The 24,921-nt window shown below is 41.1% G+C and overlaps 1 protein-coding gene across 12 annotated transcripts in view; it reads left to right on the forward strand.

The window, feature by feature from the left end:
• Window positions 1-24,921, forward strand: part of dock8 (dedicator of cytokinesis 8) — a 71,086-nt gene that overhangs the window by 17,605 nt on the left and 28,560 nt on the right. For 10 of the 12 annotated variants that reach the window (XM_025053664.1, XM_008337225.3, XM_025053657.1 and 7 more), the window contains 20 exons: window positions 6,454-6,525; window positions 7,015-7,123; window positions 10,521-10,730; window positions 11,753-11,838; window positions 12,467-12,533; window positions 16,162-16,311; window positions 17,831-17,911; window positions 18,047-18,206; window positions 18,356-18,492; window positions 19,055-19,148; window positions 19,971-20,133; window positions 21,177-21,294; window positions 21,777-21,847; window positions 22,028-22,172; window positions 22,316-22,417; window positions 22,651-22,746; window positions 22,927-23,161; window positions 23,254-23,418; window positions 23,535-23,713; window positions 24,485-24,577. In XM_025053664.1, the coding sequence (XP_024909432.1) occupies window positions 6,454-6,525; window positions 7,015-7,123; window positions 10,521-10,730; window positions 11,753-11,838; window positions 12,467-12,533; window positions 16,162-16,311; window positions 17,831-17,911; window positions 18,047-18,206; window positions 18,356-18,492; window positions 19,055-19,148; window positions 19,971-20,133; window positions 21,177-21,294; window positions 21,777-21,847; window positions 22,028-22,172; window positions 22,316-22,417; window positions 22,651-22,746; window positions 22,927-23,161; window positions 23,254-23,418; window positions 23,535-23,713; window positions 24,485-24,577 (2,533 nt within the window). Of the gene's footprint in view, window positions 1-6,453; window positions 6,526-7,014; window positions 7,124-10,520; window positions 10,731-11,752; window positions 11,839-12,466; window positions 12,534-16,159; window positions 16,312-17,830; window positions 17,912-18,046; window positions 18,207-18,355; window positions 18,493-19,054; window positions 19,149-19,970; window positions 20,134-21,176; window positions 21,295-21,776; window positions 21,848-22,027; window positions 22,173-22,315; window positions 22,418-22,650; window positions 22,747-22,926; window positions 23,162-23,253; window positions 23,419-23,534; window positions 23,714-24,484; window positions 24,578-24,921 lie in introns of those variants that run through there. The other 2 variants (XM_025053665.1, XM_025053668.1) reach the window with 2 other exon arrangements.

Raw genomic sequence — 24,921 nt, forward strand, 5'->3', positions numbered from 1 at the left:
ACCCCATTACCCCCCTACCAAGGGGGGCTCGTTTGGGGGGAACGGCGGAGTGGGATCGCCAGACCCCAGCCTGCGCCTCCTTTCTGGATTTTTCCCAGGAGCTACGCAAGGTTTTTGGGTCCCCCAGACTGGGACCAGATGTGGGCTTGCTGGGGATTTGTCAAGGGACAGGCTCTGTCTCGGATTATGCCATTGACTTCCGCATTAAGCCGAGGCAGAGTGAGTGGAATGAACTTGCTTTGTGTGTCTTTTCCTGTTCTAAGAGTGAGCATGTCCACCATGTCAAAACAGTCCTCCAGCACCTTCTCCAGAATACACTATTCATTAAACCTGAGAAGTGCGAATTTCACATATCCTCCACCTCGTTCTTGGTGTACGTCATTCAGGAGGGGAACATCCAGATGGATCCCAGATGTCAGCGGTCTCCAACTGGCCTCGACCAGACTCCCAGAAACAGTTGAAAGGATTCCTGGGATTTTTCTGGCATTTTATAAGGGGTTATAGCTCTATCGCTGCCCCCCTTTTGGCTCTCACATCCACCAAGGTGCGTTATGTGTGATCACTGGCTGTGGAACATGCCTTTCAGACTCTCAAGACTCGCTTCACGTCTGCCCCAATCCTCCAGATGCCCGACCCGGAGAGAAAGTTTGTAGTAGAAGTGGAAGCTTTGGATGTTGGGGTTGGGGCAGTCCTGTCGCAGAGATGTGCCAAGGATCAGAGACTTCATCCTTGTTCCATCTTCTCACGTCGTGTCACCCAGGCAGAGAGAAACTACGATGTTGGGAACAGAGAATTGCTAGCTGTGTAGCTGGCACTGGAGGACTGGCGTCACACTTGAGACATTGAGCAGAATGTCAAGGCGGCACTGGAGAACCCCTGTTAGCCTCTTTGTACCTGCAGGACTACGCTCCGAGGTTCTGCAGTGGGCTCATAGCTCAAAGCTAATGGGCCATCCTGGGGTCCGCTGCACCACAGAGGTCCTGCAGCGACGGTTCTGGTGGCCGTCTATGGTGGGAGGTATGCACCAGTTTGTGCAAGACTTCTCTACCTGTTGTCAGTCCAAGCCTTCCAGTCTTGCTCCAGCGGGACTACTCCAACCTTTACTATTACCTCACTGGCCCTGGTCCCATATTTGAATGGACTTTGTTACTGGCCTGCCCATCTCAGGGGGTAACTCAGTTATTCTTACCATTGTGGACATGTTCAGCAAGATGGCCCATTTTGTTGCATTAACCAAGCTACCCTCAGCCAAGGAAACAGCACAGCTTGTCCTTACTCACGTTTTCAGGATCCTTGGGCTCCCTTTGGATGTGGTCTCGGATCACTGATTGGTGCCACAGTGAGTCTGTCCTCTGGGTTCCACCCGCCACTATGTGGCACCGCTGTTCCATGATTCAGCAGTGTTGGAAGAACCTTTTGTTGCTGAGTGGAGGGTTATCACAAGGGAGGTAGACGGAGCCATAAAGTCCAGTCAACCACAGGTGGGAATAACACTGTGGGTGGAATAACACCCTGACCAGTTCGGCCACAGGACTCTCTTCCTTCCAATGTGTCTATGGGTATCAGCCCCCCATCTTTCCTTCCTTGGAGAGGGAGGTCACGTGCCCATTTGTTCAGTCATTTGTTCGGCAGTGTAGGAGAGCCTGGTCCTGAGCCCTGGCTGCCCTGTTAAGGGCCAGAGGATGATACACTACTCACATTGCCGCTCTAAGGCACCCTCCTACGCCTTGGGTCAGAGGGTGTGGCTCTCCACCTCCTGCGAGGCAGAGGAGGAGCATGGTCGAGTCTGATGGCAACCTCTCTGAGTAGTACTAGCCGTCCTTAAGGGGGGGTTCTGTCATACCTGTTGCAGCACTGCAAACGATTGGTTCCACCTGCGCTCACTGGCTGTTTCGCTGATGAGTGAGCAGTGTATTTAAGCTGCAGCCACACACTCCAAGCGGAGACTCCCTTTGTTCAAAGACTTATCCATTATCAAGACGCCTGTTTATACGCCACGTTCATTTGAGATTTCCTTTTGTTTCAAGTGGAGATTCCTTTGTTGAAAGACTCCTTCAGTATGAGAGGTGCTCGTACAGTATTTGTACCTGCTGATTCAGCAATAAACTTTTGAAAGAGATTTTGCCTTGGTGTGTGGCATTTGGGTCCAAAAGCCTGACAATCCTGACAAATTCATCTTGGATGAGTTCTGCACCTTCCACAGCTTATACTACAGCACACAATTCTAGCCCAGGGATAGTTGTCTCAGACTGTGGGGCCAGTTTAGCTTTCCCTAAGATGAATCCCACTTCAATCTCCCTTTGACTTGAAATTCCTGAGATATGCCACAACTCCAATCGATTTTGTAGATGCATCAGAAAATACACAGAGCTCTGTATATGCAGATTTGGAGAGCGACATTGTGGTGTAAGCACATGAGATATGTAGCTTGCTTAAGTCATACAGTGACTTTTGCCATGCTTCCCATTGCTTAAGTTTTTGTTCTGGAAGTGTATCCCAGTCACATGTATCAATGCTGAGTTCCCTCAGTGCCTTTAATGATCACTGGAGCAACCACACCCAATGGGTCAAAAACACTGTTCACTGTCGACAGAAAGCCTTCTTGTGCTCCTGGACTGAGAAGGTGAAAGTGTCGGTGGTTGTCTCCCACAGCAGTCCCAAACTGCGTTATACTGGAGCATTTTCACCACTGAGGTCAAGGTCCTTTGATATTGCTCTGTCTTCTGGTGCGAATGCTTTGAGGACAGCTTCTCTGTATGAAGCGAACTTGTGCAATCTCAGATTTGATTCACTGAAAGAGGCCTGTGTTCTCTGTAATAAACTGATTGCTTCTGATTCGTTAGGCACGCTGATGAGCCCATCATCTACGTTAAAGTGACGCTTAACAAACTGGATGGTGTCTTCTCCGTGTTTGTGTGCACCTTCATGGATGGCTCTCCTTAGTCCATAGATAGCCACAGATGGCGAAAACAGTGGAACATCTGCTGTGTCAGCCATTACTGCTACGTGTTCCTTGCGGAAGCGGATCAGTACTCCTACGAGTGAGTTATTGAGGTCTGGGCTTTAGTGATGTGTCACAGTACTTTGCACTGGATTCAAATACCACGCGGATGTTACCAGGGTTTTTTGGGTGGTACACTCCGGTGGTTGACAGGTACCAACACTCTTCATTTTCTTCTTGTGGCGGAGCCGCTTCTGCATGTCTGTTGTCAAATATTTACTTCATGAATGTCAGGAATTGATCTTTCAACTCAGGTTTCCACAGCAGCATTTTCACCAGTGAGGTGAAGCGGGTGAAAACCTGTTCATGGTTGTTGGAAAGATGTTGCCGGGGTACTCTGAAAGGGAGAGGTGCTACCCAGTTGTTCAACGTGTCTCTGTACATTTCTCTTTGCATGATTTCTAAAAAGGTTGTGTTCTCAACTGACGATGCAGGTTTGTTGTCGAGATCTGTCCGCTTAAAGACCTGGTATCCAAGATCTCCAATTACACTTGTGTTTCTCTCTACAGAACACCTCTTCAGTCAGTTTCATGAAGGATACATGGAAGGCCATTGTCTAACACGTTTGTCTTGAATGAGCCTACAGTTGGTTTGTGCGTGTTTCCCAAATACGTCTGCCACCAGGACCTATCCTAAATCTAGTTTTTGTGCGAAAGGTGCGTTGTGAGGACCACTGACTAGCTGATGAACTTTATGAACCCTCACAATGTCTCTTCTTAGCAATATGAGCATTTCTGCGTTGGGGTCTAGCCCTGGGATGCACTGTGCTATGCTACGCAGGTGTGGTTGGTGACTGGCTGCGTCAGGAGTTGGTATTTCCGAGCGGTCGTTCAATATGTTGTTACACTCAATTAGTGATGGCAGATGAAGTCTGGTCTTCCCATCGAGAGATTCAATTTGAAACACTTCTGCTCTTATGCCCGATGTCTCAACCATCCCAGCACATTTCCTAAGTGAGTAGGGGAATGGCTGACCTTTGCTTTTGAACAGTTCAAAGAAATCTGATCGAACCAGTGACCGGTTACTTTGATCATTAACTGCTTTCTCACATTCACCTTGTGGATACACTCAAACCAAACAGATCTTTGAGCATGATCTCGCTGTTCACCCCGGTCCACAAACCTGGGTGCAGTGTGAGCTGATGTCTGTACCATAGCCGCCGTGTCCTCCTTCCTTCTCGCCGTCATCTGGTTAGGGTATCGGCTGTCTGGCAGTGTCCAAGTAAATTAATCCTGTGAAATAATCTTCTTCTTTGGCACATTGGAGTTCCATAAGAAGATCTCCTAGGTCCCTCAGTTTCACATAATCTTTGGCCAATATTCTTGGGAATTCATCCAGTCTGTAAAAAAGAGATGTCTCCATTATCTCAGGTGCAGCATAACACTCTTGAAGACGGTCCCAGGCTCTTTTTAATGCCACATCTGGGTTTCTGACATGTACACAGCGAATTATTTTGTTGTGTTTGACGGACTCTGGACCAACCCACTTTATCAGCAGATCCAACATTTCACATTTCAGTAGCTGTAAGTCCTAACCCTGTAGTAGCATTATTGAATGATAACTGCCAGGCCAGATAATTTTCAGGTCTATCTTCAAACTGATAAAGACTTGTACTCACTAGATCCCGACAAGCCAGATATTGTGCCAGATGCTCTGTTTCAGGTACCTGGCTTGCGTTGGATGGAGCATACACAGGAACATATGATGGGGCTGTCGCATTGAGTGTTGGTCTGTGTAGAGGATTTGGTTTGAATTTTGTGGAATGACCACTGTCTCTAGCAGGTGTTGTGTGATATCCACCATGTCCTCCCCTCTCTGCATGAGTGCTATTTAGCAGTAGGTCTTCCTCTTTGAATTAAGCATGGTTGCTGATGTATGGCTGCGGTAGTGATGCATCTTGACTGAATGATCTGTGAGGGATCTCGTTCTCTTCCTGCTCTGCGTGCACAAGGGTATTGCGAACAGATGGAGGATTCCATGTTGCATAGCTTGTTTCTGATAATACGGCTGGAGGGTGTATTGCTTGGATGGACATTGTAGCCTGTGGTCCTTTAATGTCAGCTTGTCCTTGAACATATGCTTTGTGAAGTGTGAGTGCACTCAATTCAGCTTCCAACTTTGCTTTTCCTAAATGTAGCTCTTCCTCTTTTGCTGCTTTTTCTACTTTTAACTTAGCTTCTTTGTCTGCCAAAGCAGCTTGTATCTTTGCTGCCTCTGCTTTAGCACGTGCTTTTACTGCTGTGCTTGATGTTGAGGAGTAGGAGTTTATCGATGTTCTTGTGTGCGCAGATGCACTGTCAGCCTTTCCAAATTCCATTTCCCCATGCTTGTTTTTTGCTTCTATATATGTCAATACTCCAGCTGAATTATACTCTTTTCACTGTTCTGTCCTTGCCAAGGTGTAGGAACTCTGACTAGACAGTTAGCTAAAATCGCTTATATTCATGAATATGAATGATGCCATGTTTCTTGCTTAATTAACTTCTATTCTTCATATTGTAATGAATCCAACTCCAAATGACAAGAGGTCTAGAATACGTTCAATATTCACGAACATCCAAAAAGTGAAAACTAGGAGAAAATACAGAATACAACACACGAGACGTAATCAATTAAATGCCCTAGAATCCTTAACAAATTAGACATACAAATTAAGTTAAATAATGTATAAACAAAACATACGAGTAATGCCTCCACTGGGAATGAAAAGCTAGGGAAGGTGAAGACCTTTCTGGTGTGATGCTCATCTGCACTTTAACGGTTCGCTGAACTGAAAAACGTTTCCCAAGCGTAATAGATGGTTTTCCGATAATCGTTATTACCCATGATGCATTGCGCCGCTGGCCATGTTGTGCAGCAAAAGACACGAATAGGTAGACGTAAACAATCGATAATGACAACAAAAGACAAGAATATTAAATCACTGGAAATAACGGATGGAAAAGACCCATTCGAAGTCAACAAAGCTGAGTGGAAGCGGGCGGACATTGAAAATTAGCCAGACAAGGTATATAATGCGGTATTTATTAACACAATAATACAGCGTGTTAATGTAAAAATCACAGTGGCATGTACGGGTGTAGTTACGATCTTTCAAAATAAAAACATAAAAAGTAAATAAATAAACGCCTGAAGGGCAGAACAACGTTTTACATATATACTGTATGTAGTGCAAAGTCTTTTATATATATGTAAAGTGAATAAGAGAAAATTTACTATAAAAATCAACAACTTGCCTTGCACACTGGAATACAATCTCTGTGGTACCAATGTCATTTACTGGAAAAAAAAAACAATCATGAAAAATGCATTACTTGACCATAAAATGCCATTTAAGTTGGCAGCAGAATATAAATTACAGCTGTGGTATTCTCTGTGAATTCATCTTTGAATATTTCCCTTCTGATCATATATTTTCTCAGTTTCCTCATCTTGTTCTTTATTCTTTGTAGAGTGGAGCTGGAGCCTCATGTCAGAGACTGTGTAAAGAGCTACATCCAGCCCTGGCTCGTGGTCTCTCGGAGGTACTGCTGACCTTATTCAGAGCTTTGAACCATTTTTACTTGATAAAACTGATTTTTATGTATTTTTTCTATATTAAGTTTTTCTTCTAAGTTCTTATTACATAACATGAAGACCTGTCCTAATGGCCTCTGTAAAGAGGATACACTGTTGATGTAAATAAAAAAGCTTTAATAATTACTGAAACATTTAATGTAACATTTCTACAAATCAGATAAAATTTAGACCTTTTTGATCCCACTCCTACACCTGTAAGACGGTGTGGTTTTTGATGTTGAACTGTGCAGCAGCTACCAACTGTCTGAGAAGTTCCATGTGTCCATGTGCAGGAAACAAAAGGTCTGAGAGAAGCTGATAAACATTACATACACACACAGTACCTTTGCATAAAACCTGTTTTATGCAAAAGTACGTCTAGATTGATTAAAAGTGCAGAAGTGTATCAGTTGTAACCTTGCATGTTTTCCCTTGCTGTGTCTGTGTGTGTAAAGGTGCCAGGGCAATGGATGGAGTGTCTATTCAGAGCGTGCTGGACTACACAAACTGCTACTGAAACAGACCTTTGAGTCAGATTTCCAGCCGCAAAACCAGCAGAAAACAGTAAGCACACAACTTAAAAACTAAAAACATCTTTAACCTCTATATCAGTGGAGTCAAACTCAATCACACAAGGGGCCAAACTTAAAAACAGTCTAAATTAGAGGCCAAACAGGATTAACATTTATTGACATTTATTAACAGTGTATTTCTACATCTGGGTCCTGTATTTAACCTATCTAGGAAACATTGGTATAGTCCTGGCATTTGCCTCGGATGTGGCCTGTTCAGCTTTTTAATCCGTCCCGCCAAACCTTTCCAGTGATCATCACTTGGCGGCTCAGGGGCTGAATTTGGGCTGCTGTACCATCCAATCCAACCAGCGACTGGATTGCAAAATTGTCGGGATCAAAGAGAAAATAACGTACCGTACTTTTATTAGAGCAATTGTAATAAACAACAACTGAGAGTAGAATAGACTTAGTATCATAAACATCAAATTAAAGTATTAGACAAAAATTTTATTTCATTTTATTTGAGTGTGCAGTCCTCTAGATGCCTGTCCTGAAAAACACTGATAGATTTTTGTTTTAAGAAAACCATCAATATGTTCTCCTCTGGAGGGCCATGTCAAATGGTGTCATGAGCTGTATTTGCCACTCGGGCCTTGACTTTGACATGTGTGCTTTATATTTAAAGTAACGCTTATGTAGGGTATGTAAAATCTTTAAGAATCTTGATACATTTTTCCTCCAATAATAATTAAAAAAAAAACTATATAGTAATCCCTGCGTTTCGCCAAATATGCTGGAATCGCGTTTGGAATTTTTTGAATGCCTCTCGTGGGTGATCACAATAAAAGTAGGTAATGTGTTAATTCCATGACAGGTAATGTGGCCTAAAAATAGTTTTGTGGAAAAACAGCTGCTGTTGATAAACTCCTCTTGAATAATCCAGTAGACCTCTATCCATCCATCCATCCATCATCATCCGCTTATCTGGGGCCGGGTTGCAGGGGCAACAGTCTGATCAGGGACACCCAGACTTCCCTCTCCCCAGACACTTCCTCCAGCTCTTCTGGGGGGACCCGAAGGTGGTCCCTGGCCAGCCGAGCGACGTAGTCGTTCCAGCATGTCCTGACAGGCGGATTGGTGCAGTGGCCACAGTAATGCAGTCGTGTCCAACGACACCGAAGGATGGTGAGAACAGTCAAACTCAACCCACAGACCAGCTCCAAAGACCTACAACATGATCTTGCTGCAGATGGTGTACTGTGCATCGTTCAACTATTCAGCGCACTTTGCACAAGGACATGCTGCATGGGAGAGTAATGCGGCAGAAGCCTTTTCTGTGCCCATGTCACAAAAAGAGTCACTTGGGGTATGCTAAAGCACATTTGGGCAAGCCAGCTTCATTTTGGAATAAGGTGCTGTGGACTGATGAAACTAAAATTGAGTTATTTGGACATAACAAGGGGTGGTATGCATGGCGGAAGAAGAACACAGCATTCCAAGACAAACACTTGCTACCCACAGTTAAATTTGGTGGTGGTTCCATCATGCTGTGGAGCTGTGTGGCCAGTGCAGGGACTGTTGAAGGTCGCATGGATTCCAGTCAGTATCAGCAAATTCTTGCGAACAATGTTCAAGAATCAGTGACAAAGTTGAAGTTGCGCCAGGGCTGGATACTTCAGCAAGACAACAACCCTAAACACTGCTCAAATTCTACCAAAGCATTCATGCAGAGGAACAAGTACAACGTTCTAGAATGGCCATCTCAGACCTCAGACCTGAATATCATTGAAAATCTGTGGTCTGTTTTAAAGCGGGCTGTCCATGCTCGGAAACCATCAAACCTGACTGAACTGGAGATGTTTTGTAAAGAAGAATGGTCAAAAATACCTTCAACCAGAATCCAGACCCTCATTGGAAGCTATAGGAAGCGTTTAGAGGCTGTTATTTCTGCAAAAGGAGGATCTACTAAATATTGATGTAATTTTTCTGTTGGGGTGCCCAAATTTATGCACCTGCCTACTTTTGTTTAAGTAATTATTGCACACTTTCTGTAAATCCTATAAACTTCATTTCTTGTTCTCTCCTCTGGGTAATTTCCCACTCTTCTGGCTCTCTAGGTCTTGAACAGACGTTGTTATCACTCAAGTTTTCAACGGCAAAGTAGATCGATTTAAACTCGATCCTGCACATTAAATGTCCCCTTTAAGGGGGGGCACAGGGTAGTGTGTGAGGGGGGATTTAATTCACTGTTGTGGCCCATACTGATCTATGCCAACACTATTGAATGTGGGATTAGAGGTAGGGGTGTGAGAAAAGGATGGTCCCCCCCCCCCCCATCCAGGCTGAACACAATGCTGTTTTGTTGTTCCTCACACACTGTGCGCTTGGTCACTAAACTAAACTAAGCATCATTCTTTTCTTTCATTTAGTTAAGTTCCTGCAACTGTTTTTTTTTTAAACTAACATAATTTTAAGCCAAGTTTCCATCCTTTCTCACTGCACACTCTCTAATGGTCTTTTGTCCTGTAGTGTCCAAGTTCCAGGTCAGTCTAACTCCCAGTCAATACCATTCCAATCCTGTAGTTTTGGCATCAGCAAACTACGGCCCAGGTGCCGGATGGGTCTGCTTGGCTTTTAACTCTGGCCTGCCAAACCTATCAAAATGATGTTATTAATGTATATTATCATTATACTTCTGCCTTTTTCCTGCAATGCCCACATTTCCCCAATAGATTGGGAAAAAGGCTAAAAGCATTTTACCAGGTTGTCCTTTATGCATGACTTTGACAGGTAATTTATCTTAGTGTATTAGTTAACATAAACTGTTAAATACAGTGTTAAGTCAACATTAAAACAGCTTTGATTCTTATGTATAGTATTGTCTAGAGCAGGTGTGGGAAACTTTTTGACTCACAGGGCAGAGCAGATAGATGGAACGTGTGAACTGAAATAAATAACATGTAAAAGTCATGCATAAAGGCTAAAATGCTAAAATGCTTTTATTATATTGTACGTCATCTATTTTGGAAATGTGGGTATTCCAGAGAAAAAGCAGAGTATAATGATAATATAAGTAAATTATATAATTTGGAAATGTTTGGCGGGACCGGATTATAAAACTGAACGGGCCCCATCCGGCTCCCGGGCCTTAGTTTGCCCATGCTTGGTATAAGGAATCTTAAACTTTTTGACCTTGACACCCATAGGCCTTATGGTTTAGAATCACAGGTATATTCTATTTACTTTAAAAAACTTATGGTTATGGTTAAATGTTACTCACTTTCACCCAGAAAAGTTGCTCATTTAATATGCAAACTTTTCCTTTGTTTTCTTTCTATTCCCTCATCTCTTACACTCAGACATACATCATTTGTCAGTAATTAATCCATCGTTTCTATTTCTTCTTGCTGCCGTCATCACCCCTCTCTTTTTTATTTTCGTCCCAGGTCAAGTCTCCCACTCTGGCTGTGCTGAATGATGACTCTGGCCGCACACTGACATCCTCTGATTTTAATCTTCGGTGTTTAAATCCAGACCAGAGAGTGGGGGGGCTGCTGGCGTTTAGCAGCCATGAGGAGTTGGACCATTTTAACCAAGAGGCTCGGCTGGGAAATCGACACCTGGAGCTGTTTGCTCTTTACCCACCTGCTGATGAGGTGAGATGAGAAGAGTTGGTTTTGAAGTGCTAAGAAATAAACTGTTACAATTAAACTGTTAACAGTTACCCTTGGTGCCGAAAATTACGTTATTCAGTCACCACTATTGTCATATAACTGCCGCAGATAGAATGACCTGAAAAGAACCACACCTGACAACGTTTTACTTTTTATTCGCTGCCAGGGGGAGCAGAAAGACCAACAGCTTCGCAGAGTTGGCTCACCTAAGTCCCAAAGTGTATCAGGACTGCAGCTCCTTTTATTGAGAAAGTTTCACAAGTACTGGGCAGTTGTTTTTTTCTTTAAGTTTTACTCCCAGGGCAAAGGTCATCTGATTCCCATACTTGATGAAAAACAGACCTCATCCTTTATGGACCTACATTGTAAAAAACCTTTTAGGAGTACCTACTCCTGTCAAGCAGACCATTATTTAACACACTTAGATAACAGTTTATGGTTCAACACACTGTGGTTTAACACACTTTGGTAACTAACTATACATTCTATTTACAGTTACATACAGCAAAGCCTGTCACTGCATTTAAAAAGAATGTTTTTAAATGCATGGAATATAAACTGTACATCTGCAGTGTTTTTCTTTTAATACAATATATATTTATATTTAAAATATCTTTAGTATTAACTCTATGTGCTTGTTTTAAATCCAAACTCAATACTCCCCTGGTTAAAGAGTCAGCCTACAACCTCTAACCACCTGTATACTATTCTTTTTCTTTTTTTTCTTTTTTTATTCTTGTACATTGTAATATTGAATGTATTGTTCTTAATTTATTTGATTGTACAGTTTATTGGCCTGGCCCACACTTTGAGAAGCACTGCTTTATTTCATCATATACTCTCTACTATACGTTTTTTCTCTACATTTTTTCCCATATAAAAACAAACCACCAACTTTCCTACACCTGATAGTTCTTTATTTCAAATACTTCCTTTTTATCCTCATTCTTTACTTTTCTTTAATTTTGCACAGTTTAAAATGTTTTCCTAACATTGTGTTCCAGGAAGAAGCGGTGGAGATCCGTCCCATTCCTGACTGTCCCAAAGAACACACTGGAGACCGCATCCTCATCCGATGCCAGGCCATCAAGTATGTCATAAATATTCCTTACAGTATAAATAGAATAACTGCCTTTTGTTTCTCTTAGAAATTGGACACAAAAAAAACAGCTGTTAGATGTGATAAATTGAAATTGTCCTGTTTATGCAAATCACTTGGCATTTAACCCACACTTCGATAACAAAGTTCATGTACACGGCTGTTTGAAAATGACATGCAGTTTATGTGATAGACGGCAATGAAGAAGGCAATGTAGGAGGGTGGAGCAGTGACTGTTCTGTAGATGATGACTGTTCCTCCATTCCTCCCTCTCTCCCTCTGAGGGAATCATCTCTCTGTCCTCACTCACACATGGACGAATGCACATACACCAGCACACTCCTTTATGCAACACTTTAAAGTCTCAAATGTTTGAGTTGAACCAATTTCTCTGCTCTCCATGGTTTGGCAGCCTTACCTCATATCCTTTAACCCTAAATTCAGACATGTTGTCACACACTAAATTTTAGGTTATTACTTCCCATCATAACAACAACCCTGAGAAACAGAACTGACAAAAATAAAATGGAATCTGAGTAGAGAAAAGCGGCTAAAATGACCTGCCTACAAATATATATTTACTACAATATGCATTAAATATTTTTTATTTTTTTCACAGGTTTGAGATCGACATTGAGCCCATTTTTGCGACAATGGCTTTGTATGACCTTAAAGAGAAAAAAAAGGTAATAAAAAAAAAACATCTTCTTGTCTTAACTTTATTTGTATTAGTCTATATTTATTTTTCTAATGTATTTTAACAATCAATATCATTCATCTCCATGTCCAAGAACCTCCACACTGCCGAGTTTTGCACACAGTTCAATAAAAATAGTTCCGCTTTCCTACTTGCAGGCTACATTGTAGCACAGGCGTGGGCAAACTTTTTGACTCCTGGGCCACAATTATCCTAAAATTGAACAGGGGGGCCAGGTCAGGAGCAGATAGATGGAGCATGTCTGTGAACTAAGATAAATGACATGTACAAGTCATGCATAAAGGCTAAAATGCTAAAATGCTTTTAAAAATGTCTACACCATCTATTGGGGATACATAGGTATTGAAAAAGGCAGATGTATAATGATAATATAAATAAATAAAAATAAATTATATAATTTGGAAAAGTTTGACGGGCCGGATTAAAAACTGAATGAGCATGTGCCTTAGTTTGCCCATGCCTCTTCTATCACACAAGTTCAAAACTTCGACATTTGTTTAGTGTTTTGACACTCACAGCATATTATTTAGTTATAATCTAAATATAATAGTTATAATCATTACTCCCTTGCAGAAGGCACTTTAACACAAATTAAATGGTCTCATTAACTGACCATAGGGATAAATATTAAATGTTTGTGTGTTTAACTTATGATTTACTAAATGCTGCAGCTCGAGACAGCTATTTAAGCTGTTCTTATCTCTCATTAAAAATAAGTAAATAAGGTAAATAGGTAAATAAGTAATACAGTTGGTGAGAAATATTCTTAAAATGTTAGGTTCATAATTAAATAAAATACACAGCAATCTGGGATTTATGTTGTATACTGTTAAAATGAACTCTAAAGAGATGCCTGAAAAAAAACATCACTGCAGGATATCTGAATTTACTGAAAGATAATGTTGCTAAATGTGAAGAATTCTATTATTTCCATGAGTCCAGCTCTGTCTTTTAAGCAATTGTCCTAGGACCATCTCAATCATCCAGGTTGGGGCATCTTTATGCATGTAGACATAAACAGCTAGATTTGCTTGCTTCACTTTTTCTATAGTTTTTTTATGACTGTTTTTTCACATTTAAATTTTTTCTTTTGCTGTCTACAGATGTTCGGTTTCTGCATTACATGCTGTCTCTGTTACCATGCCTGTGTTTGTTTTTTGTTCACATCTACTGTGAAATCTGCAGCAGATGTTCAAATATTTCCATAAAACACCACGTTTATTAAACACGTCCCTATGGTCTGTCGACAGCCAAGGTGTACACTCACCCACAGTTCAACCCATCAAGCGTCCAACTTATGAAATCGGATTCTTGGAAAAAACAAACAGGTTCTTGTGCAGACACACAGAAACTTAGACAGACAGTGTTAGTGACATGCAATCTACACATCTGGAGGGCATTTTTATTGTTGCTGGGGACTTTAACCAAGCCAGCATCAAGACTGTTCTTCCTAACTTCCATCAGCATGTAGATTTTGCAACCAGGGACATCAGGTTGCAGAAAACTATGGCTTGTCTGCAGCAGCAAATTGGCCGGTGTACACATGCGCAGTGTAGGAAAAAAACTATAGGTAGGAAAAAACTTCAGAACACCGGGGCTGCACCGTGCTCTTCCTAGCAGCTGAGCGCTAACGTGTTATATCTCCATTATACAACTCTACTGTGCATATAATTGTGTGGGAAAGGGTGATCAAGGAGTGTGCAGACCAGCTGTCCCACATGCTCACTGACATCTTAAACACATCTCTAAACCAGACCATCGTCCCCTCATGCTTCAAGTCAGCCACCATAATTCCAGTGCCAAAGAAAGCAACCACGCATGCCTTAACGACTTCCACCCTGTTGCACACCCACCATCATGAAGTGCTTCGAGCGGGTGGTTAAGGACCATATTGTCACCATATTGCCACCACCATTCGACCCGTTTAAGTTCGCATACCAGCCTAACCACTCCACTGAGGACACCATTTCGACTGCTCTCCACCTGAGCCTGGAGCACTTGGAGGGAAAGAACACCCACGTAAGGATGCTGTTTCTGGATTTCAGCTCAGCATTCTACACGATCATCCCCAAGGACCTGGTATGCAAACTAGGCCCCCTGGGGCTTAACATCCCCTTTGCAACTGGCTGCTGGACTTCCTCACTGACAGAACCCAGTCTGTCCAAGGGAGCAACAATACATCCAGTGTCATCTCCCTGAGCACTGGCTCCCCTCAGGGCTGCGTTCTGAGCCCTCTGCTGTTCAACCTGATATCCCATGACTGTCGTCCCAGGCACAACACCAACCACAAACTAAAGTATGTGGATGACACTACAGTTGTGGGCCTCATTCAGGATGACAACGAGCTGGCCTACAGAGAGGAGGTATGTCATCTGGTGGACTGGTGTCAGACAAATAACCTGCTCTTGAACATTAACAAGACAAAAGAGATCCCAACCCAGCCACACACCACTACTCATCAATGACACAGCGGTGTAGGTCATCAGCAGCACCAAGTTCCTGGTGGTGCACAGACAACCTTGGCTGATCACTACACACCATCTCACTGGTAAAGAAAACCCAGCAGTGCCTGCCCTTCCTGTGACGAATAAGAAGGGCCTCCCTTCCCCCTCTCATCCTCTCCACCTTCTACAGAGGGACCATCGAGGGCCTGCTGACCAGCTGCATTTCCGTCTGGTACGGGAGCTGCAAGGCCTCAGACTTGAAGTCTCTACAGAGAGTGGTGAGGACAGCGGAGAAGATCATTGGAACTCCACTTTCCCCCATCCAGGAAGTAGCACACAGCTGTTTAGCCAGAGCTCGCCAGGTTCAGTCTGACCCTACTCACCCCCACAATGGTCTGTTCACCCTGCTGGCAGGAGGTTCCGCAGCATTCGCTACAGAACAACAAGATTCAAAAACAGTTTCTTTCCCCTGGCCATCAGGCTATTAAATAACAATAACTACCCACAGTCAGTTTAATGAAAAAATCAGGTACAATACTATTGTGTAAGATTACTGAACAATTAAGTGCAATATCACTGTGCAATATTTCCTGTTCAAATTCAGTGAATTAGCTCAAAGCGTAACTCCTTGAGTGTTTATAATAATAAATTATTTGTTGGTGCCTTTTGTCACATTTCTGTTGATTAATAATAAAATGAAGCAATTTTTTTCATGTAACCCAGCTTTCTTTCATTATTTAGAGAGCATTTCTGTGAGGTCATTTGTCAATGAAAAAATATGGTATTTGCAGTAGTTTAGCAAGTGCTGGCCACAGGCACAGTCTGAGAGATTCCAGTTATTATTCTGGGTTTGTTTTGGCTTCCCAAACCTCTGCTTTGGTGTGGTCCTATGGGATAAAGAGAATGAGAAAGAGAGAGCCGTAATGGCTTTCCAATGAATTGTATCACATGACACATATTGCCAGGCCATAGCAGGACATATGGCTTCCCAGCCAGAGGTCATTTGGGAGCTGAGTGGAGAAACAGTAGAATGGACAGGACAGATCATATTCTACAATTGGTATTGGGTTAAGCACGTGTTTTGGATAATTTCTCTACAGGTTGAGTTTGTGTATATTTCAGTGACATTAACATTTGCCCTCTCTCCTGCAGATATCAGAAAACTTTTACTGTGATCTGAACTCGGAGCAGTTTAGAAATTTCTTGAAACCTCAAACGCCCCACGTAGATCAGTCCACTTTGGCCAGATCTGCCATCTTCTCAGTCACCTACCCTTCTCCAGACATCTACCTGGTAATCAAGGTAATGATCGAAGTTGAATAAACCTTATTTCCAGAATAATGTTTTAACTTATTATTATATTATAGCTATTTTTTAATGATGTCAGTTATTCAAATTCATTCATATTTCTATTATTGTTTTGATTTGTTTGGTTTATTTATTTTTTTTTATTTAGCATCCCAATAACTAAAATCTACTTGTTACGGAAGCGTCTTGCTGCCACACTGAAAAAAAAATTGGCTCAGTTTCACGTAAATACGTGATAAGTTTTGCGTTATTTCATGGTAAGTTTTAGGTTATTACGTGATACATTTCATATTATTTCGTGATACATTTTACGTTATTACGTGATACGTTTTATGTTATTTCGTGATAAGTTTTACATTAATACATGATAAGTTTCAAGTAATAACGTAAAACTTATCACATAATTACGTGATAACTCGTACTTTGGGTGACAACGTATCCAGCTTGTATCGATGGAGCCGTGGCCCTCCAGTTGATCAATCCTTCTAAGTGTACGCATACTAATATAAATCTCATCCACTGAGCCCAATAATTGCAAAATCTCACCAAGCCTCAAGCTAAGCATAATACATAATGCAATTCAACTGAATCGTGTATACGAGCCATATTCTTGCCTCGCAGGGGGGCTTTTATCCATTAATTAAATGCTCACCATATAGACAGTACATACTGTATATCTTAGATTTCCCAAACGAACGTACTACATGTGTTTTATGTATTACCCTGTATGTGTGTATGTGATGCAAAATGCCTTTTTGTTTATTTAAATACTGTTTATCCCTTGTAGGCTAGAAAAATTAAAATATTGGAAATTAAAACATTTTAATGTTTAAAGATTGGATTAAAAAATCCACAATGTAGCTACTGAGGGAGCGAAAGTAGAACCGCAATATAGAGAGGGACACTGTAAGGTGAAAGATATCACGAAATAACGTAAAACTTATCATGTAATTTCATGAAACTAAGCCAATTTTTTTTCTCAGTGTGGCAGCAGTACGCTTCCGTAACTTGTGCACCAAATTTTGTCTGACTCTGATGTTATTTTTTATGGTACTCATAATCCCTACACCACAGAACCACTAAAAGCACCATCCTCCCCGTCATGGAATCGAACCCCGGTCTTCTGCGTGACAGGCGGGGATACTTTCTACTATACTAACGAGGGGATATCTGTAGCAAGGAATTATATCTATCAAGTGGAAGTCAACGCTGTATTGATTTTCACAGCCCTGTGTAAAGTAAAGTTCATTTATAAAAGTCTTTATAAATGAGTGTAGAAGAAGTGACTTCCTCTGGAAGCCTTTTCTGTTCTATTTTCTGTGTCACAAAAGACACAAGACTTGTTTAAACCTCAAATCATTTTTACATGCCCTGTACTGTAGTTCATTGCAGGACTGTCTGTACAGCTCTTTCCTCTTATACTGTACCATTGCCAACACACTATAGATTTTAATTTGGTGTGATTTTTGCTAATCCTTCAAGACCGGTTATGCACTTCCTGTCTGTGTTTCAGATTGAGAAGGTTCTACAGCAGGGGGAGATTGGTGACTGTGCCGACCCCTACATGACCTTAAGGGAATGTGAATCAGCAAAGGTAACGTTGCAGAGTTAATGCTGTTGGTATTGCCAAATACAAATCATTATCACAGTCAAGAGCATACTCATGTCCACTGTTGTGTTTTAAAATGAGACATCTTTAATGGAAGGGAATTTTCCCTACTTTTGTCAGAACAAGGACAAGCTTGAGAAACTGCGTGGTCAGGCAGAGGCATTCTGCCACAGACTAGGACGCTATCGCATGCCTTTTGCGTGGGCCACTGTCAATGTCATGGAGGTCATCTCCACCGCCGCCATCGAACGTGACTTCACAGACTCCGATAGCATAAGAGGTATGTTATCTTGTTCATTTGTGTGTTGACCTATTAAGCATTCAACAGGAACATATTGCAATGACTTTGCACTTGAGTGCATTTCTGATGATTGTGTTTTGATGTGTGTATAATGTGACCTGTGACCCCACCATTTTTTTTACCCCCAGTAAAATCCAGCAGCATCGATCGGAAAGCACAGCTTCCCAGAAGAAACTCCGAACGCTTCAGCACTCTTGATGATCAGTTTTGTAACATCTCTTCCTTCAAACCTGCCACCATCACTATCAGCACCATCTTCAAACAGGTCAGCCCACTGCACACACACACACACACACACACACACAGACACACACTCACCCAGTGAAAAATGCGAAACATGTTTTTACTTCTTAAAAACAAAGATGTGTAAGGAGTAGTCTAACCATCTGAATGATTGCCAGGTTATGTTACACAACATATGGTCAGGGTACTGTATCTGTCTCCCAGATCAGTTTGATTCCCCTTTTGAAATAATTTAAGTAGAAACAGAATGGTAGCACCAAAATTTATATTAAGGAGTCCTGAATATATGGCCTGTCATTAGTACCTCTCTTGGTGGTAACTGATCACATAAGATAATCCTAAATTATTTAGTTATATTATATTATATATATTTATATTTAATTAAAAATAAATATAAAAGCGACAGTTTGTGCTACCTGTGTTTCTGACACAAACTGTTTTGTTGTGTTTTTTAAAACATGTTTTCCCTGGCGCCTTGCTGTAACCCTTGTCTATTGTAGATATACACCTATTATGAATTCTTACACTTACCCTATTTTCACTCTCATTCTAAAACAAACTCCAAACTACCAATTTGAATACAGGAGGGTGACCGTTTGAGTGATGAGGACTTGCTCAAGTTCCTGGCTGACATCAAGAAAAACTCCACTCCACAGAGAAGAATCAAGACAATACCAGGTAAACTCAAATGACTTTATAGGGTGTTGGAAACGTGTAAGCGTTAGCCTATCATGTGTGTACATGGGATCATGAGTTGATATCCAGCAGCAAGTTGGCTTAAACCTTATTTATACTCATTTACGTATTATAGGTTTCCAACGTCACATTACATACTCCCATGCATACCTTATTTTTGACATGGTTGTTAACCAATACACACACACACATGTCTAACGTTAATTTCCAGCCAATGTTAGTTACTCAGAAAGAAACTTAAAATTAGATCCAAACAGAGACAGTGAATGTGAGCTAAACTGCACAACACTGCCCCTATAATATCAAGTGGCAGTGGTGAAACTACATGTTATAAATGCAGAGTACAGAGGAAAGACCTGTGTGCATAAGGAGAGTTGAGCTTAGACTTTAAAACAAAAAAATAGTTAAAGATTTATATTACGCTACTACAAATATATTGCTATAATTACTGAAATATAAAAACAACAATGTTTTACTCTTGTGTCCTTGAAAGATACATGTAAGTCTTTGGATCTTTTTCGGTTTTTCTTATGATATTTTTCCTTATAACCAGCAATTAATATATAATTTCAAGGCATCTCACAATATGGAATGCTACGTTTTGAAAGAAGTTTGATGCTCACTGACATCTAAGTTTTTGATAAAGATTGGTTAGCATTGTTAAACCAACACAGCAGTAGGAACAAAAACATTAACAAAGATTCTCGAAAATGACACAGAATGCTGTAGAAGTGAACTAACCAATTGTTATATTTATTTACATAAACTTTTTTTATAGAACACATTTTTTCCTGTGTCATTCAGGATGCATCAAACTGGACATGTCTCCAGTCCAGGACACACCACTTGGTTGTTTGTCCACTGAGCTAATACCACTCATTCCACCAGCTGAGAAGACAATTCGTCCAGTCAAGGAGGTCCTGGAGTTTCCCTCCAGTGAGGTTTATGTCCCCCATAGCATTTACAGGTAAGTCGAAGCATCTGAGACTGAACGACATGTAACTACCATTATATGTCTAAGTCCCATAATTTCCAGACTATAAGCCACTACTTTTTTCACACGCTTTGAACCCTGCAGCTTAAACAATGATGTGGTTAATTTATGGATTTTTACGGTCTAGTGAAGTTCATACCGGTAGCGATCAATGACTTTTCTGGTAGGCTACTGTGTGTTATACTAGTAGCGTATGTCTGTCTGTGAATGTCTGTGTGTGTACATGTGCGTAGGGCGCGCAAGAGAGAATGTTAGCGAAAAGTTGAGAGCAATTTGAGCCCTGTCATGTTGAAGCGTGTTTATGTACTGCTGTGCTCGGTGTGGCTGATAATACAGACCCCAACTTCTGTTTCTGTTAACCTCTGCTGCGGACAAGCACAACATGAAGGTAGTTAAACCAGCCGTATGACAGGCACTGTCCGAAAAAAAAAAGAATTTATTTAATTAAAAGTGAAAAAAATCTTTCTGTGTAACATCAGAGAAGTGTGGCCTGGAATTTAAATGACAAACTAATGAATCATATACAGACTTGTTATCTCTCACACTTAATTTGTCTAAAAGGCAACAATAGTCATGTTGGTTATGTCATTCTGAATTTCCATCCAAGAATCTGTTGAAAACGTGTTATTGACCAACTGAAGCAGTAATGAAGCAGTTAGTGTGGCTGTCGCTATTGTCAGCACAAAGCTCACTTTGCCAAGGTTCAATTTGTGAACCAAAACACAGGTTATAATCATGTGAGAACAAGTGTGGTATTACACACTGTTGTTCTGTGACCATTTGTTGAGCGGAGTTTCATCTGAGTATGCAAGGTTTTTGCACAGATTACAGTATTGCATCAAAACCACGGGCAATGGGCAGTCCACCGTACTGGTTGTTTTGATCTGTCTCTGACAGTAGCCTCAACTTATCATTACATGATGAAAGCGTTTTCTAAAGAAATTAAAAATTGATGTAATTTAATAGAGGTCGTAACTAAACATGACATTTGTGTAATCGTCCCTGTGTCTTTGTAGGAACATGCTCTTCATCTACCCCCAGAGGCTCAACTTTGTCAACAGACTGACGTCAGCCAGAAACATCACCATTAAAATCCAGTTTATGAGAGGAGAGGATCCCAGCTGTTCTCAGAAAGTAAGTGCTGCTGGTCATTATACTAGTTTAATTGGTGTTTCCTTCAACTATTTTAAAAGCCTTTATTGATATGAGGATACCAGAGTGAAGTTGATTATGTATGGTGTTTCTGTAAACAAGATTAAAAAGATTGGAAATTAAATTAGATGTTTGTTTGTTTTTTTTGCTGCAAAACACAGGAAATTGCTTGTTTTAATGGATATGAATTATCTGACTCAACAAAGTCTCATATGGCTTTGATTTCATGTAAAAAAATTTAATCTAAATAATTACAAAGCTTTGATGTGAATTAATCACAGTTAATCATGATAAATCAAGACAGATCAACATTTCTAAAAGTGCTTAACAACATCCTAACCCATCCTATTTATTATTTTTTATTTATTGTTTATAATTATTTTCCTAATATATTTAATATGTATTTCTTTTTCTTTTGCCTGTTATTAATTGTTTGAATAACCTCAGATTCAACTCTTTTTCAGGTAATATTTGGAAAATCAAGTGGCGCTGAGTTTCTGACGGAAGTCTACACTCCGGTGACCTACCATAACAAGCAAGTGCACATCACTGAGTCCCATTAAAATATTAGTGATACCCGTTTTATATCCACACCGTCAAGCGCAACTCTTTTTTTTCTTGTATTTTATTTATTCTCATCTCTTTCCTGCTCTGTCTTTGTTTACACCCATCCCTCTTCTCTGTCCCCTGTTTCTCCCATTCCTCTGTGTCTCAGATCACCTGACTTTTATGAGGAAGTGAAGATTGCGCTGCCAGCATTCCTGACAGAGAGGCATCATTTGCTGTTCACGTTCTACCACATCAGCTGCCAGCAGAAGCAGAATCAGAGTGGCAACTGTGAGACTCTCATTGGTTACTCAGTGAGTGTTTTCTTTTTCTTTTTAAAGAGCACGATACAAAACAACTGTTAGTCAGCAGTTATCAAACATTAAATCTGATTTTATTTGCCAATTGAGTACTCATAACTGATATGCTGTTTCACTGCTGATTGACTTTGATCCAGTGGCTGCCCATCCTTAATAATGACCGCCTTCAGACTGGCCAGTTCTGTCTGCCCATCGTCTTGGAGCGACTACCCATGAACTATTCTCTTCACACACCTGAGGTAGAAACGTGAACCTATTTCTTTAAACTTCACCCAAAAAATGCAAAGGTATTGCAATTTCAAACTGGTTTATTCCCATGAAGTCATTGGATTTCAAAAGTTGTCTTTTTAAAGTTGGCCCATGAGCCACAAAAACTAACAAAAACACTTGATATTCTCTATTTACACCAGGTGCAAGGTGTTGTAAATTTCAACCATGTCAACAATAGTTGTATTTCCTGTTTTTTGTGCAGAAACTTCCTCCACAGGTTCCTCCAGTCAAATGGATGGAGAGTCATAAAGGACTTTTTAACCTGGAGATTCAGGCTGTGTCATCTGTGCACACACAGGTGAGTTAGGGTAGCACACAAACATTAACCCAGTAGTGAGATTTTCTTATCTTCTAACTACTTCCCTGTCTGTCATACACTTAACACTAGTGTGCACTAAAAATAATTTCATAGTAGTCATTTGTCATGTTAGAATCCATCTGTCTGTGTCTTTCTTCATCTCTTTTCTTTCTATGCCAGGACAACCACCTGGAACGGTTCTTCACGCTCTGCCATGCCTTAGAGGGTGGAGCAACATTTCCTCTGCGGGTCAGGGAAGAAAAAATTCCAGAGAACAAGCTGGAGCATGAGCTGAAGCTCAGCATCGTCTCCCTGTCCTCTTCTAATTTAGAGCCTCTGGTCCTCTTCCTCCATCTAGTCCTTGATAAACTCTTTACCCTTATCATGCAGCCCATGGTCATTGCTGGCCAAACTGGTACAATCTGAAATATTGAGTCAAAAACAAAAACTCATCCAAGCAATGATTTCGATTATTAAAAGCCATTCATTCATTCATGTGTTTTGCAGCCAACCTGGCTCAGATAGCCTTTGAATCTGTGGTGTCAATCGTCAACAGTCTTCACATCAGTCAGGAGCTGATCAGAGATCAGCAGGGGAGAAACAGCCTATTGGCCACCTACCTATACTGGGTGTTTAGTCTGCCTGATCCCCCTCGAGACATGCCACACATAAGTAAAAACCCCACAGATTCCTAAACAATATTTATTTTTTCCACATTATCTCTGTTCTGTATTTTGATCGTTTTGATGCACTTTGATGATTAAAATCCTGTTTTGTCACTTGATTAGATTCAACGAGTGTAATAAATTCGACAGAGAGTCGTTACAGCACCATAGGTCGAGCCACGGCAACAACTGTAGGAAATATGCTCCTGCAGTCGAGAATTCGCAGCAGCAGTAACCCTGACATTCCTGGTCCTCACTCCTCTGCTGAAGATGCTGAAGTTAAAAACATCCTCTCTGCCAAGGTACGGTAGTTTTCAATACAATATCAATATCTCTTTTAGATTGAATTGAATCTATGAAACCCTTGCTAACTGCCTAGAGCAGGCGTGGGCAAACTTTTTGACTCGTGGGCCACAATTGTCCTAAATTTAAACTCTAAATTTTTGACAATGGGGCCGGGTCAGGAGCAGATAGATGGAGCGTTCGTGTGAACTAAGATAAATAACATGTAAAAGCCATGCATAAAGGCTAAAATGCTAAAATGCTTTTATCATTTTCTATGCCATCTATTGGGGAAACGTAGTGATTGCAGGGAAAAGGCAGAAGTTGGCAGGCCAGATTAAAAAACTGAATGGGCCGCAATCAGAAGAGCTGGAGGAAGTGTCCGGGGAGAGGGAAGTCTCGGTGTCCTTGTTCAGACTGTTGCCCTCGTGACCTGGCCCTGAATAAGCGGTCGATGATGGATGGGCCTGCAACCAGGCCCCGGGCCTTAGTTTGCCCATGCCTGGTCTACCACATACATTATTCTGGAGAATAATTAACATTCGTTATAGATTTAATAAAATAAACCATCTGTTTGTCTGACCTATTTTCTCTGAAGTCCTATTCTTCACTCAGCAGTATATATTTAAAAATCCCAGCACACTTCTTCAGACACACACACACACAAAAAAGTAATTTTCTCTTCATTCCCACACTACATTAGGTATTGTAATTGTCCATTATCCACTTACTCTAATGAAAGCATCTATCACATTCACTCTGATGGAACCTACTTGTGTTTTTGTCTCCAGGGTCTCAACCACCCAGGCTGTCGTATGTCTACCTACCTGGATGTAAACAACCATCAGATTCCTTCAGGAAACACCAGACCCTCGAACAGAAAGGTAGCCTTGAAGTCTAAGCCATTACCTTCAATATCCCTCTATATGAAAATGTCATGCAGATTTTCATTCATTTATGATTCAGTAAGAGGAAAATCTTCAAGCAAGGAAAGACTACACCAGGCATGGGCAAACTGCGGCCCAGGAGCTAGATGCAGCCCGTTCAGCTTTTAATTCGGCCCCCAATACTTTTCCACTTTTTTACTTCTGCCTTTTCTCTGCAATACCAACACTTCCCCGAAAGATGGTGTAGAAAATGCAAAAAGCATTTTAGCATTTTAGCCTTTATGTATAACTATTGCATGTAATTTATCTTCGTTCACAGGAACACTCCATCTATCTGCTCC

Source organism: Cynoglossus semilaevis, unplaced genomic scaffold (assembly GCF_000523025.1).
Source record: "Cynoglossus semilaevis isolate Cse_v1.0 unplaced genomic scaffold, Cse_v1.0 scaffold376, whole genome shotgun sequence".
NCBI lineage: Eukaryota > Metazoa > Chordata > Actinopteri > Pleuronectiformes > Cynoglossidae > Cynoglossus > Cynoglossus semilaevis.